The sequence below is a fragment of the Trichosurus vulpecula genome, chromosome 3 (genome assembly GCF_011100635.1).
Source record: "Trichosurus vulpecula isolate mTriVul1 chromosome 3, mTriVul1.pri, whole genome shotgun sequence".
In the NCBI taxonomy this organism is placed as follows: Eukaryota; Metazoa; Chordata; class Mammalia; order Diprotodontia; family Phalangeridae; genus Trichosurus; species Trichosurus vulpecula.
Window position 1 is genome coordinate 35,724,026 of NC_050575.1, and position 15,024 is coordinate 35,739,049.

Below are 15,024 nucleotides of genomic sequence, written 5' to 3' on the forward strand. Positions count from 1 at the left end.
GCAGTTTGAATCAGTTCCTTATAGATCTGAGAAATAAGGCATTTATCAAAAAAACTTGCTGCAGGGAATTTATCCTAGTTAACTGGTTCTCTTCTAATTTTAGCTACATTGGTTTTGTTTTTGCACAAGCTTTATGGAACCAAAATTGTCCATTTTCTTTTCCGTAATCCTTTCTGTCCCTTCAAGAACTTTCCCCTAACCAAAAGGTATTTTTTTCATTGTCTAATTTGTTATTTTTTGCCAGATTCTTTTTTACTTAAATGGCTTGATCAGTTTTATTTCATGAGTTTTATTTCCTTTATTCCGGGTGTATTTTTGCATTTTATTTTTATATATTTATAATCAGTTCTTATCCTTTCCCCCATTGAATTTATTTATGATTTGACCATTTACATTTGTCTGGCTTGAAACTCTATCTTGATATATGGTATATGATGTTAGTTTAACACTTAATTTTGCTAAACTGCTTTCTAGTACTTCTATCAAAAGTGAAACCTAACAGAGGAAACTGTGGTCTTCGGGTGAATAGAATACTAGACTATTAGGTTCATTTTTTTTATACATATATACTTATATGCATATATATTTGTATGTAAATATATATTATATATAATTTTTTCTCTTACATTTTAAGTTCTGAGCTGTCTCCTTTCCTCCCTCCCTATCCCACATTAGAGAAGGCCACCATTTGATGTGTATGTGTGTGTGTGTCCCACCTTGCTTGCCATTACATGCTGGTATATAAAACTATGCTATGCATACTTGTATTTGTCATTTCTTTCTGTGGAGGTGGAATAGGATCTTCTTTTTTAGGTCCTTTGTAGTTGATTTGAGTTTAACATTCAGAATAACTTGTTCATTGATATTCTTTGTACAATATTGCTGTTACTGTATACAGAGTATTCTCTGGGTTCTGTCCTTTTCACTCTCCATTATTTCATGCAAGTCTTTATATGTTTTTATAAAATCAGCCTACTCATCATATTTTATCACAGTCATATACCAGAAACTTGTTTAACCATACCCTGGTTGATGAGCAGCTCTTCAATTTCCAGTTTTTTGCCTCCGCAAAGAGAGCTGCTATAAATATTTCAGAACACAAGAGGTTCTTTTCCTTTTTCCCTGATCACCTTGGGAAACAGACCTACCACTGTATTAGGTCAAAGGGCACAGTGTTATAACTCTTTGGGCATAATTCCAGATTGCTCTCTAAAATGGTTCCACCAACTATGTGTTGTTAGTGTCCCAGTTTTTCAGTATCCCTCCAACATTTGTCATTTTCCCCTTATATCATTTTAGCTAATCTGATAGTGTGAGATGATATCTCATAGTTGTTTTAATTTGCATTTCTCTAATCAATAATGATTTTTCCTTAAAATGACAAGAGGCATTTACCTTAGAAGCCTTCCTAGTAAGATTAGGAGTGAAAGGATTTCCATTACCACCAATATTATTTAATATTATATTAGGAATGCTAGCAGTAGCAATAAGAGAAGAAAAAGAAATTGAAGGAACCAGAATGAGCAATGAAGTAATAAAGCTATGTCTTTTTGCAGACTATATTATGGTATACTTGGAAAATTGTAGTGATTTAACAAAAGCTAGTTGAAACAATAGAAATACCAGCACATTAGGTTCATTTTCTTCTGTATGCCCCTTACCTAATCTATTCCAATGATTGAGCTCTGTTTTTAAACTAGTATTAAATTACTTTGATGATGACTTCTTGGTGGTATAATTTGTTACCTGGTTCTGTTATTCCCTTCCCCCTGCCTATTATTTCTCTTAAAATTTATGACATTTTATTCTTTCAACTATTGTTTTTTCCTCCCCCTGGCTACATAAAGTAATCTTTTGGTAGTGTGGTATGATGCTAAATTAGTTAATTTATTATATTGACTCAGCCCACCAGTGAGCAATTACTATTTCTCTATTTAGGTCTATTTTTGTTTCCATTCAGGATGTTTTCCAATTGTTTTCAAACAGTAAACCTAAGTACTTACTATGTTCCAGGTACTGTGTCAGGAGAGAAGGGTTTAGGAGGAAAGATAATGAGTTCTGTTTTGGACGTTGAGTTTAAGATGTCTACTGGACATTCAGTTTGAGAAGGTTTTTGGAAATGAGAATTTGGAGGTTAGGGGAGAGTTTGGGGCAGGATAGGTAGATTTAAGAATCATCAGCCTAGAGAGGGTAATTAAATCCATTTTATAAAGTGCCTGGTTTTGTCTGTAGGTAAACTTCTAAGCATTTTTATTTGTATCTCTTCCTTCTGGGTTTTGTTTAGATTTGTTTTATATCCTTGCTAAAGTTACTGTTTCAATTAATTTTTTAGTTGTTTTTCTGGGGTCCTCTATACATCATCGAATCTTCAAAAAGTAATAACTTTTTTCTTTGCTTGCATTTATTTGATATTTCTTTTTCTTGTCTTACTGCTCTAACTAGCATTACTAGCACTATCAAATACAACATTGGATCTTGCTTTTAGATGGGTACTATTCACCATATTTAGGAAGATTCCATTAATTCCTTTGTTTTCTAGTATTTTTCAGGGGTTGTGTTTTGTTAAAAGCTTTTATTTGACAGTTATTGATATAACATGACTTTTGTTTTTAATGTGCTTTTTATGTTTATAGTTATAATATTGAATCTACCCTATAATTCTGATATAAATCTAGTCTGGTCCTAGAGTATAATCTTTTGATATGTTTCTTGAGATACTTTGTTATTTTATTTACAATTTTTGTATCAGTGTTCATTGGCTTAGTTAGCTTTCTTTCTCTGTTGTGATTCTGTTGGGATTATCAAAACCATATTTGATATTGGAAGGAATTTGGTAGGATCCCATCTGTTAGGGGTGACTATTTATTATGTTGGTACCCTGTTAGTTCACATTTCATTTGGGCATGAAATAAGGTACTAGCAAGTCATTAACAGTTGCCAAAAGGAGATTTACTTAACCCTAATTTAGCAAGAATATGGAATAAGGATGCTGTGGCTCCTCTTCTGTGTCCTGGTAAATGGAATGTTAGTCAAGGTCAATAAGCATTTATTAAAGAGCCTACTATGTACCATATTTCCCCATGTATAAGGTGAACCTTAATTTTATTTAAATTTTATTTTATTTTGTTTAAATTATTTATTTTATTTAATTTAAATTTGGGGCCTGAAATTTGAAAAGAAATGTATTACATAAAATTATTGAACTCAGTTTTTATTCATATGCTCATAGCTTTCAGGCATCTTTTTTTTCTTTTTTTAAAATTTAATTTATTTAATATATTTAGTTTTCAGCATTGATTTTCACAAGAGTTTGAATTACAAGTTTTCTCCCCATTTCCACCCTCCTCCCCACCCCAAGATGGCGTATATTCTGGTTGCCCCGTTCCCCAGTCAGCCCTCCCATCTGTCACCCCACTCCCCTCCCATCCCCCTTTCCCTTCTTGTAGGGCAACATACATTTCCATGCCCCATTGCTTCAGGCATCTTTGGTCAAGTCTGGTGCGTGTACTCATGCTTAGTCCATTCAGGTTTCATGAACCTGAAGCACCAGTTGTATCCTCCTTTGAAATCAGTAACTTCTTTTTCATCAACAATTCTTCTTGCCTCATGATGAATCATCTTTGTGGACACAAGAATCCCAATTGCCCTTTGTTCTTCAATCCACATCTTCACTTCCCTCTCTAACTCAGGCTGTTTTGCTGACGTGCCTCTCATGGCCTTCTTCTGCCATGGCGTTTTCAGTAGAGTTTCTTCTTCCTGTAGCCAGTCTTGGATTGTTTTCTCAGTTGGAGGAGGACCAAACTTACGTTCAGCAGCATGATTTCCATTCACTTTTGCAAACTGGATCACTTTTAACTTGAATTCAGCACTGTAAGAAAATCTTTTCTGAGCCATTTCTGGGCAAAACGTAACCTAATATACCAGTAACAAATGCGAAACAATGAGCGCAAAGACAACAAGCGCGAAAAAGCGGGAAATGCAAGTAAAAAATCTACAACAGTGAGAGCAAAAACAAGTGCAAAAAAGCAGGAAATGCAAGTAAAAAAATCTACAACCACTGTATAAGACCCACCCAGTTTTTAGACCCCACATTTTTTGAAAAAGGGTGCTTCTTATACATGGGGAAATACGGTATGTACTAGGTACTGTGTTAAGCACAAAGAAAGGCAGAAAACAGTTACTGCTGTCTTGGAGCTCAGAGTGTAATGAACGTCTTCTGGATTTGGAGTCTGAGAAGAGGGGTTCAAATCCTGGTTTGTCATTTACAACCTAAGTGATCTTGGGTATATTGCTGAATGAGGAGTCTGACAAGATGGCTGTGAAAGTTTTTTCAAGCGCTACATCTGTGACCCCATGATTCCTCTTACATCCTTTCACTTTCTTTTCTCTCTTTATTTCAGTCCTTTTCTCCTTTATTTCCCTTTCCCCCATTTAAATTGGCTAAAATAGGACCTTTTTTAGTGTTTGTTTTATTGAATGAAATTACCTATTTGTATTAAGAATCAAATGAATATAGTATTTTTAGGAAAAATTCCTACTTTATGTGTTTTTTTTTTTTTTTTCTGTGTGACCCTTGAGTCTTTTTTCCTACCATCCACCGAAGTGATTTTCTCCTTCATTCCTCCTGGAATCTGAATGCACAGATTCCTTTTTGGCCTTAAAAATGAAGGATTGTTAGCCTTACAACTCCAGGGGTTGGTGGAATTACTCAGAGAAGGACTGAAAAGGGAAGAAACCAGGTTAATTTGTTCTAAGAAATATCATGGATGATTAATATTTTCACATCTCCTTAAAATTCTATTGAACGTGACCTGCATAATACAGATTTTTTTGCTTCGTGCAACAAGAGTGAACATTGGCCTTTGTTCTAGGTTAAAAATTAGTTAATCATATAGCTATTTATTTAAGCACATTTATTTCACCGTATAGGAGTAACTATTTAGAAATTTATAACTTTAAGTAATTATCAAAGAGTGATAATGGGTAGCATATCTTGTTAATAACAACTAAGTTTTCCTTGATTATGGAGTGAGACCCTGGACTCACTCCTGTAGCAAACGCTGGTGCCCATTTATATAGTGCCCATTTAGGGTCTTATGTATACCTCTATGAAGATGGTATGACTTTTTCTAATGCCATCACTTTGAGTTCCCATTAGTTCCATTTAACCAGTCAATACTAATTCTCTTGTACAAAGGATATGAAGATAGAGCAGGAACAGAAATACAAACATTTCCCTCTACATCTAGGGACACTTTTCCCCATACTGCCTCAATACATGGGAAGGTCAGGATTTAACTGTAAGCATTAGTTCCACCAAATTTCCCTTCCAAATGCAGAATACCTATTGGATGAGTCTCCTCAGCCACTGTTGAGTTAGAACCTCAGTGCTTTTTGCTGCTGGGCTGCAAAACCTAGCAACGGACACACCAGCTCCCAAACTTTTGGTGGCTCACTGTTCTGACATTTTAAAATTCTAAAGGTTATTGTAGCTGTCTCCAGGACCCTGCCTAAAATCTAGAAAGAACACAAAAACAGAGGTGAGAACAGAGGCCTGTATTCATGGGTCATACGTTGGCCTCATATAGAGATAAAGGCTTTGAGCTGCTCTCTCCAGAGAGGGCTTACAGCATCTCTGCCTCACCGAATCTTAGGCAGGCAGGAAAGAAGCACAGCAGGAGAGTTGTGGCTGGTTAGGGGCTTCTGAGTGTGCCCTGTTCTGGCTCCACAGCCTGTCAAAATGACTTCTCTTCACTAGGCAGCTAGTAGTACAAAATCTATGACAAACTGACTATCTGCACATGCTCAAAAGCAGGGAGCAGGGGCCTTCTGTTATGTATCTTCATGCCTTTCAGGAACCAGGTTCTCCGGCTGTCCTAGTATGCTATTCATGTTCACCCCCGCCCCCATTTTATATAGAATTGACTTAATGATCTGTGAAAATATGATAGTTCTGGTTATACTTATATGAAACAAATATTTTCTCATTTCAAAGCTAAAATTCATAATGTCCATCAAGTTACTCTGGATCCCTGATAATCAGATCATCGAAGAGATTAGTGGAAGTGGGAGTACATGACCTTTCCCTTTGTTTTTATACTTTTCTTATAATTCATTTTAGTAACTGAAGTGTTTTGTGTTGTTTTGTTTTATGTTTAATACCTTTGCTTTTTGTAATATTCTAAAACAAAGAACATGATAAAATACAAAATTGATTTTTATAATCTAGTTTTCTCATAAGCAACACTGATAAAGCCACTATGCTGGGGTGGCTAGGTGGTGCAGTGAGTAGAGCATCAGCCCTGGAGTCAGGAGGACCTGAGTTCAAGTCCGGCCTCAGACACTTGACACACTTACTAGCTGTGTGACCTTGGGCAAGTCACTTAACCCCATTTGCCTGTCCTTCCCCCCTGCAAAAAAAAAATTGTTAAAAAAAAAGCCACTGTGTTTTTGTAATGATTAAAACAATTTTTTGTTTTCATTTTAGGCTAGAAATTTACATACTGGAGAGTTGGCTGCAGTAAAAATCATAAAGTTGGAGCCTGGTAAGTTTCACATCCTTCAAAACTGTATATTTTTCTTTCTTTTTTTAAAATATAGAATAGAGGTTTATTCATATTTTATAGATGGTGTAGAAATCTCCATCGCGTCAACTCTCAAGAAAGTTGAACTGGCTGAGAGTACCAGTGAAAGCCCGTTGTGGTTGCTTTGGCCACCACAATATTGTCAGTGCTATTTAACTTACCTGATTGCCTTTCCTTTCCCTCTCCCTTTCCCTTCCCTTTCCCTTCTCTCTTTCTTCCTTTTTTTTTTTTTTTTCGTCAAATGCAGCATAGATGCAATGAAGGATAGGATCTGTGAGAGCAATGACTATCTTCTCCAGGGCCTAGTAAAGTCACTCAGAAGTCAAATAATACTTGCTTATTGAATGAATGAATAAATGAAGAAAATCAAAAGGGCAGTACATGATAGAGGAAAAGAAGTGGGCCTACTTCTGAAAAATGTTGCAAGTCAACCTTGGCCCAGTCAAGTGATTTAACATCAGAAGCTGGTACCATTTCATCAGTGGAAATGACATTAAAAAAAAAGATAGAGATACTGTTCTGGGTCAGGGGAACAACAGTATGGCAGACCAGATATTTCTCTGATCCCTACAACCTCTTGAACCTCTCTAAAACAGAAATTGTGCACCACAAAGAAAAGCAACTTTAGCTGTTTCCACGGTCTCTAGTATACCCAGAATCCAAAAGGTTAAAAAAAAAAACCATAGGAACTGCCTCTCACTGACCCCTCCTTCACCTCCCACACTAGCAGTAGTGGGGAGGCTGCACCAGCAGGCCCAAGGATACAACACAGGTTCCTAAACCTTGGTCCACTCTCCCTCTTTCCAATGTCATGGAGATGCCATCTCTAGACTGTAGAAGCTTGATTGGGCCTCATTAACTCCTCTTTGGGGAGGTGGGAAATCCACAAATGTTACGCATCACACGTTTCCATACTTTTTCTTTTTTAAATCAATTAATTTTTTATAAATTAATTTTTTATTTTTAGTTTACATAACTCAGTTCCACAAGTTTTTGGGTTCCAAATTTTCTCTCCTCCGCCTCCTGCCAAGGCCAGCATGCAGTCCAACATAGGTTCTACATACACCTTCACATTGAAATTATTTACATGATAGTCCAGTTGTAAAGAAGAAGTATAACCAATGGAATGAATCATGAGAAAGGAGAAACGAAACCAAAATAGAAGGAAAGAAAAAGAGCAAAAAGTTTACCTCAATCTGCATTCAGATTCCGTAATTCTTTTTCTGGAGGTGTATAGCGTTTTCCATCATGAGTCTTTTGGAGCTGTCTTTGAACTCTTATGCATATTTTTCTACTGGAGTGAATGAACAAATATGATATTTTTAAAAAGCATTTCCTATATCTTCTTGCCTTTATGTTTTCCTTCTTCCCAAATTAGGTCAATGCGCTTTTAGATGTTTCACTAGGATAAATATGCATGGTTTATTAAGACTGAGTTAAATCTCTTATGCTACTTGATTTATGTTTAAACATGGTTTGTATATGGAGATGATCTTTAATTAGTAAATAAAATAATTCAGAATTTGCTTACTGTTCATGCTGAGGGTTTGTAAATAAAAATAAAATATCACTTTATAATTACAAAACTAATAGGTTATACAACACAACTGACAATTGTATTCTCAACTAACTGATTTATTTATATCATTTTGTCATCTTTTTGTGCAGAAGGTGTTGGGGGAAAATAACCAACAGAAATATACCACTTGATTAGTCTTAGTTTAAAAATAGTAAACACCAGTAATTTTGTCATTGCTAGACATAATAACCAATATTGGTCTGTTAATCTCTAATAAGAAAAGTTGCTTTTAGTTGAATAAATCATCCATTTCTGCACTTGATTAAATAAAGAACATTCTACCTCTTATAGACCTATGAACTTTGACCTATAGAGAAAGCATATAGATACATAATGTGTATTCTATTTTTGAAGCATTTAAAACATTTTGGGTTTCAAACATCACTTAGAAAATTGTTTATGTAATTAGCTAGGCATATAATTGAAATAGCAAATGGTGGAATCTTTCCAGAATATGTTCTGGGATGACAAATAGTATCCTTTTTGTTTCCTTGGAGGTACAAATTATTTTAATATTTTTAGTATCTCTTCTAACACTTAGTTCCTGGGCTCCTACAGTGCATTTGATTGTCATGGAAATATGATTCATAGAATCATAGAAATATGAGTCATTCTCTGCCTTTGAGTTGCTTCATGTCACGTGTTCTAGCATCATTGACTGTACTGCTCTATTTTGATTTGAACTGAGGGAGAAAGCCACGTCTGGCTTTAGTACTTTTTAGTGTAGTACGATATATATTAAAAATTAGTTGGATCTCTTTGATAATATTCTTTAATTAAAACTTTTTACTGATAAATCAGAGTTTAAAATATTGGAATATCAATGGGTATGCCAAATATGTAACATGAATATAGTTAATGAGAAAAATTACAGTTCAAAGTAAACTTTTGTTATGTCATGAACCTTTAAAGTCCTTTAACATACAAAGAGTAATTTACCTCATGATGATACTGTATCCCTGGCTGTCCTTTCCAGTCCTGACTATATTCTTTGATTCAGGGGGAATTGAACACTCCTTGTTCTCTATTGCCACTTCCAGGTTCTCCTATCACTCAGAAATTTCTCTTTTGAGGTTTATTCAGTCCAAAGTTATCAGTCTAGATTTTGGTGTCCGTCTAATCCTCATTATACTCTCCCTCCTTTCTCAACGAGTTCAGTGCCTAGATTACAGTCTTCCTGTCCATTCCAACTCTTTTTCTTCATTCTAGGAAACTTCAAACATATGTTGATGTTCCCTCAAATATCCTAATTTCCCAGTTCCTTAATTCTACTCAAATCATATGATATACTCTTCTACACAGAGATCATAATATCCTTGATCTTGCTATGACCCACATGTATTCCACTTCTTTGTTCAAGAACCTTAAATTTCCTTTAACTGATTGTGATCTTTTATCTTTTCATCTCTCCCTGTGTCTCACTGCTCCTAAACCTACTCATTGTGACCTCTTTCCCTTAGTGCTGTTCAGGTATCTTAGCTATGGCTATGTTTGTCACCCTCCCAGTTTTGACCCTTCGAACTAGTTTAACTCTACACTATGTTCTGCTCTTGAATACTTTGATGAATTGTCCCTATTACCAAACGTATCTTGCCAAATTCCAACTCCGGATTACTCCCACCCTCTGCCTTATTTGCTCCTACTCAGGTTCTTCTGAATACAAGTGGAGGAAATCATGAAGCTAAGGGACATGACTGATTTTTCTCAGTCAGTTATTAGATGTTGTCTGTGTGATAAGTTTTCCTCATTTGCTGGCCATTGCTCTATAATTATATTATAGAAAGTTTATTAAGGAACTCCTTCACACTTCGGGGGTTGTAGAGGCCAGACTTGAACTCAGGTCCTCCTGACTCTAGGGCCAGTGCTCTACTCACTGTACCACCTAGCTGCCCCATGAAACCATGAATCTTTATGCTATAATCCTTGCTTTTAAAAAAGTAGAGAGTAAATTCAGTACTCTACTTTTTCTGCTTTTTTTCTGAACTTCCTTCTATTCCCTCCTGTGTATGTTTTAAAATAGCCCCTGTCTTTTTTGGGGGGGAGGGCATCCCCCTCATTACCCTCAGCTGTCCTTTTTTCCCCCTCATCAAAAACACAAAGAAAAAATTCTTGTAACAAATAAGCATAGTCAAATGAAACAAATTTATGTAGTGATTGTGTCCAAAAATGTATTTTTCCTTCAGCACTTTGAGTCCATTTCCTCTCTGTCAGGAGATAGGTGCATATTCTAGAGCAGAGGTCACCAAACTTATTTGGCCTAATGTCTCCTTAAAAAAAAAATTACTCAACTCTCCCCTGGAAATCTACTTTGATCTTTTAACTCTTTAATTTTTTTTTAAATTTGTGTCATTTCAAAAAATATATAAATTTTTTAAAAATTATGCATCTTAAATTTAATAATTTATTGCAAATTTATGTGTGTTTTTCCTGCATGGAAATTTTGATGATGCAGTATTGCAACATGTAACCATATAGTATCATATTATAAACAAGTCATCACATGCACATAATCTTGCCTATGCATGCTGTACTTCCAGACTATATGTGATAGGCTTGCCTGCCAACATCTGCTTATTAAGACTTGTTGGTGGACTTGACCACTGATCCCTTATCACTTGCATTTATTTGGAAAATAATTTAATCCCTACAACTTTAACTTTGTCACACAACAGATTTTATTTTCAAAATTTTCTTCTCTTTCCTCATGCTTCCACTGCCTCCTTATTTTTATTCAAGGCCACCCAATTGTGCCCGAGGCTACTACCCCCCCCATCATTCCCCCCCCCCCCCCCCCCCCCCCCCCCCCCCCCCCCCCGCGCAGAGGGCATTATCACCTGCTTTGGGTAATAATGGTTTGTCAGTCCTTTGATTGGAGTCCTTAGGTCTTTCCAAATTATTTTGGTCCTGCCCCCTTCACTCTATATGTTTATTCATCTAGGATTTTCTGAATTCATCTCATTTCTCATAAGGCAATAATATGCCATTACATTCTTATTTTATAATTTGTTCAGCCGTTTCCCAATGGATGAACGCCCTCCTTTAGTTTCCAGTTCTTTTCTTCCTTTACCCTGCCCCCCCCCCCCATCTTGGAATAACAAAGTTTGTTTTGCTTGTGACTGTTATCTTTTTAGTATTATCTTCCTGATTCCATATTCTTATTTGTTTCCTTGTTGAGTTTGATATATTTCTACACTAATCTCTTTGTGTGTGTAGCCCTCCTTTGTTAGATTCAGAAAAGAATGAGGCTTACTTGATGCTCACTGCCCCTATCCCTTTCTCCATGTCTATATGCTCTTCTTAACCACTCCATTATAAGAAATAAAAAGTTCCACTGCCCTCTTTTCCCCCTCTTTTCTACAGAAACATATTTTTTTTTCACTGTCCCTTTTCTGTCACCTTTTTAAAACCTCAGATCAGAACCAATTCAGTAAGTGAGGGGAAAGGGTATGGGGGGGAGTGGGGTGACAGGGAGGGCAGACTGGGGAATGGGGCAATCAGAATATATGCTGTCTTGGAGTGGGGGGGGTAGAAATGGGAGGAAAATTTGTAACTCAAAATCTTGTGGAAATCAATGTTGAAAACTAAAAATATTAAATAATAAAAATATGAAGGAAAAAAAAGTTTCCTACACCAATAAAATCACGGGTATGATGTCTAAATATATAATTTGTGTAGGTATGTGTGCAAAGACATAGCTATGGTCAACCTTTCTTCCAGTGACTGGCACATAGTAGATGCTTAATAAATATTGATTGATTGTTCTTAAAAAAAAAAACCACAATTCTGTGTGGATGTTTTATTTGACTATACTTATTAACTAAAAGGATTTTTTTCTGGTGGGTTCCTTTCAAGAGGTGCTTAGTGTATTCTTTCCATTTTCACTTTGCTTTATGGTTCTAACAGATCTGGGAAATTCTGATTTATGATTTCTTGAAATTTAATGTCCAGACTTTTTAAATCATGATTTTCAGAGAGACCAGTGATTCTTAAATTATTTTTCCTTGACCCTTTTCCCAGATCAGTTATTTTTGATAGGCAATGCCTTATAGGCTTACTTTTCCTATATTTTTTTTTTTTCAGTTTTTTGCTTAAATTTTTTTTTTCATTTCTCATGGAGTCATTGGTTTCTGTTTGGTCTGTTTTAATTTTCAAGGAGTCTCTTATTTGGGTAACGTTTACCATTTTATTATGGTCAATAAATTTATTCCCCTTCCAGTTCTTTCCTCTAGAGCTTTTATTTCATGAAAAAACACTCTATTTGTTCCAGATATCTATATAATTTTTGCGGAAAGGCCTTTTTTCCCCTGCAGTCTCTGCTTGCAGTTGTTATGAAGTTATTTCTTTCTTCTAGGTTAGATTTTTGTGTACATTTAGAGCTGTTAGAATTCTTTATAAGTTGTCAGTATCTTGTGTTTATCTCCCATCAGCTCATTTTTTTCCATCAGTGACTCTGCTTGGTTTCAACTCCATGACTATCATGCCTCCCCCAGGATAAGCTCATCTTGTAGATTGATTCTATTTTGATTCTCCACACTTCCTTAGCACCTTCAGTTGCCTTTCCCCCCGATTGGGTGGATGGATGTGGGGTGAGGGGAGATTGTCTATTTCATTTTGGGTATTGTCTACCTCCGTTAGATTGCTAACTCCTTGAGTGCAAGGACTGACTTTTTCTTATTTATATCCTCAGTGCTTAGGAAAGTGTTTGGCACATAATAGTTTATTGACTATTGACTCTCCCTCATTAGTTCCTGATTAGTTGGTAGCTTTGTACCAAAACTAGGCTTCATCCCTGGTAGTGCTTTGGGACAAGGTTGTTTGCTTTTCTTGGGTACCTGGGTTCACCTGTGCTGACCTCCATCTTCAGATAAGGCTCCTCTGGATCTTTAACTCTGTGGTGTCTCAGGACATATTGCTAGGGACCTCAGAATCCCTTGACCAGCAGAGTACTAGTCTGACCACTGCTGCCACTCCTCTGATTGTTACCACTCCCAGTGACTTCCAAGACCCCTTACTATTGGATCACCTTGGGGCTTTCTCATGGGAGCCCTTTATTCTTACTATCTTGAGATAGAGAATCCTCTAGGTTCAAGTGTCTCTGGCTGATCTTTGGTCACGCTGGAAGAGTACTGTCTTTTGTCTGGGCTGGTGGTAGTTTGGGGTGGAGTGGCTTTCCTATTCCTAGTAGGCTTCTAGCTGACTTTTTATATGTTTTTGAGGTGGTCAAAGACCCACTGTAGCTTCTTGATCATTATTCTGGTGCTTTGCATGTGTGTTGCGGCGGGGGGGGGGGGGGGGGGGGGAGGAGCGCGGAGAGGGGAGAGTGTCCGGGTGTAACAACAGTGTTGCTAGCAGCTGCTGTCCGGGTGTAAGGCCAATAACACCAGCACATAAGAGGGCTGCCAGCACAGGTTTTTTGATCTGCTTTTCTAAGGAAAGCAACCTTAAGGGGATAACAATCTCACTGTAATCAAACATAGATATATCATTCGCTTAGTTCAGGGGGAAAAGCCAGCACCCTAAACTTCAGAGCAAATACAAATAGAAATTACAAACAGAAAAGACCAACAAATCAAGTAACACAATTCAACAGACCTTTGTCTGATTAAGACATCACATACATAGTTACCAAACATAGAAGCACCAACATCTGGGGTTTTCTTCAAAGCTGAAGGGCTACTCCAGCGGCTACCCAGAATCTCCACACCAACACTCTTCCAGTGAGTGGGAGCCCCAAATAAAATGCTAACCTCCAAGCTTATATACCCTTCTTACAGTCCGAAGGCTTCATACCTAATCAGCAAATGGGTGTGGGTCTGGGGCTTTTCACCTAGTAAGACTTAATCAAAGGCACTGGATTACTTTAGCATTCTAAAAGAGAAAACAGTAAAAAAAAAAAAAAAAGTCCCACCTTAATTAATATTACACTGGGCTAACTGCCAGTTCTCCCTCCAATTCAGGCAGCTATCTTGGACCAAAGATCTAGAAGTATGCTTTTTCATGTCATATTGTTATTCAAAAGTCAAACACAGCTTCTCCATAGGCAGTTGGCAAAAATCAAAAATATAATTCTATACATAATAGTAAAAACTGTTTCAGAAAGGAATACATTGATGGATACTTAAATGTATATTAATTTCTTAAAACTCAAAATAAATCAAGCTTTTAAAAGCTTTTGTCAAACCATCTGCTTTATATATAGGTAAATCATATGGAAATAAGGTATTAGATAAAATGATGTTAAAAACTTAGGTCAAGATGTTAACAAGGGTACATAATATATTATGCTTGGTCTGTGGCAAAGAATCCTCTTTAGTATTTTAGATTTCTTCATAACACCTTTGTTGTGGGCTTGTAGAAAAAAACTTCTTAATATCTTCTTTGTATTTATATTACTTAAGTCATAAGGGTATTATGAGGAAAGACTTTGTAAATCTAAAATCACTATGTAAGTGTGAATTATCTAGCTCTGTGACTTCAGGCAAGTTAGAACCTTTTGGGCTCTCAATTATCTTGTCCTATAAAGGCTCGGGTTATACCTGTAATCTCTAGTTTATTGAGTGTGGGTGAAGGGCAAATATGACATGATCTTACCTGAATCTGACAGCTGAATGCAGGATGGCCTGGAGTGGGGAGAGATTTGAGTCAGGGAGACCAACTGTTATTTCAGTTGTCCGGGTATAAAGTGATAAAGGCCAGAGTAGTGGCATTGTCAGAGGAGAGAAAGGTATGTATATGTAAGAGAGATGTGAAGGTAAAATCAACCTATATGTACCTTGTATATCTCAATTGGAATTCTCATTTCTTATGTGGCTGTACTACTTTGGGACTTCTCTGAGTTACCTACCATGCCCCAGGAAGCCC

The 15,024-nt window shown here is 36.5% G+C and overlaps 1 protein-coding gene across 2 annotated transcripts in view; it reads left to right on the plus strand.

The window, feature by feature from the left end:
- MAP4K5 (mitogen-activated protein kinase kinase kinase kinase 5) overlaps positions 1-15,024 on the plus strand; it is a 157,697-nt gene that overhangs the window by 30,027 nt on the left and 112,646 nt on the right. For both annotated transcript variants that reach the window (XM_036750443.1, XM_036750444.1), the window contains exon 3: positions 6,488-6,545. In XM_036750443.1, the coding sequence (XP_036606338.1) occupies positions 6,488-6,545 (58 nt within the window). The remainder of the gene's footprint in view (positions 1-6,487; positions 6,546-15,024) is intronic.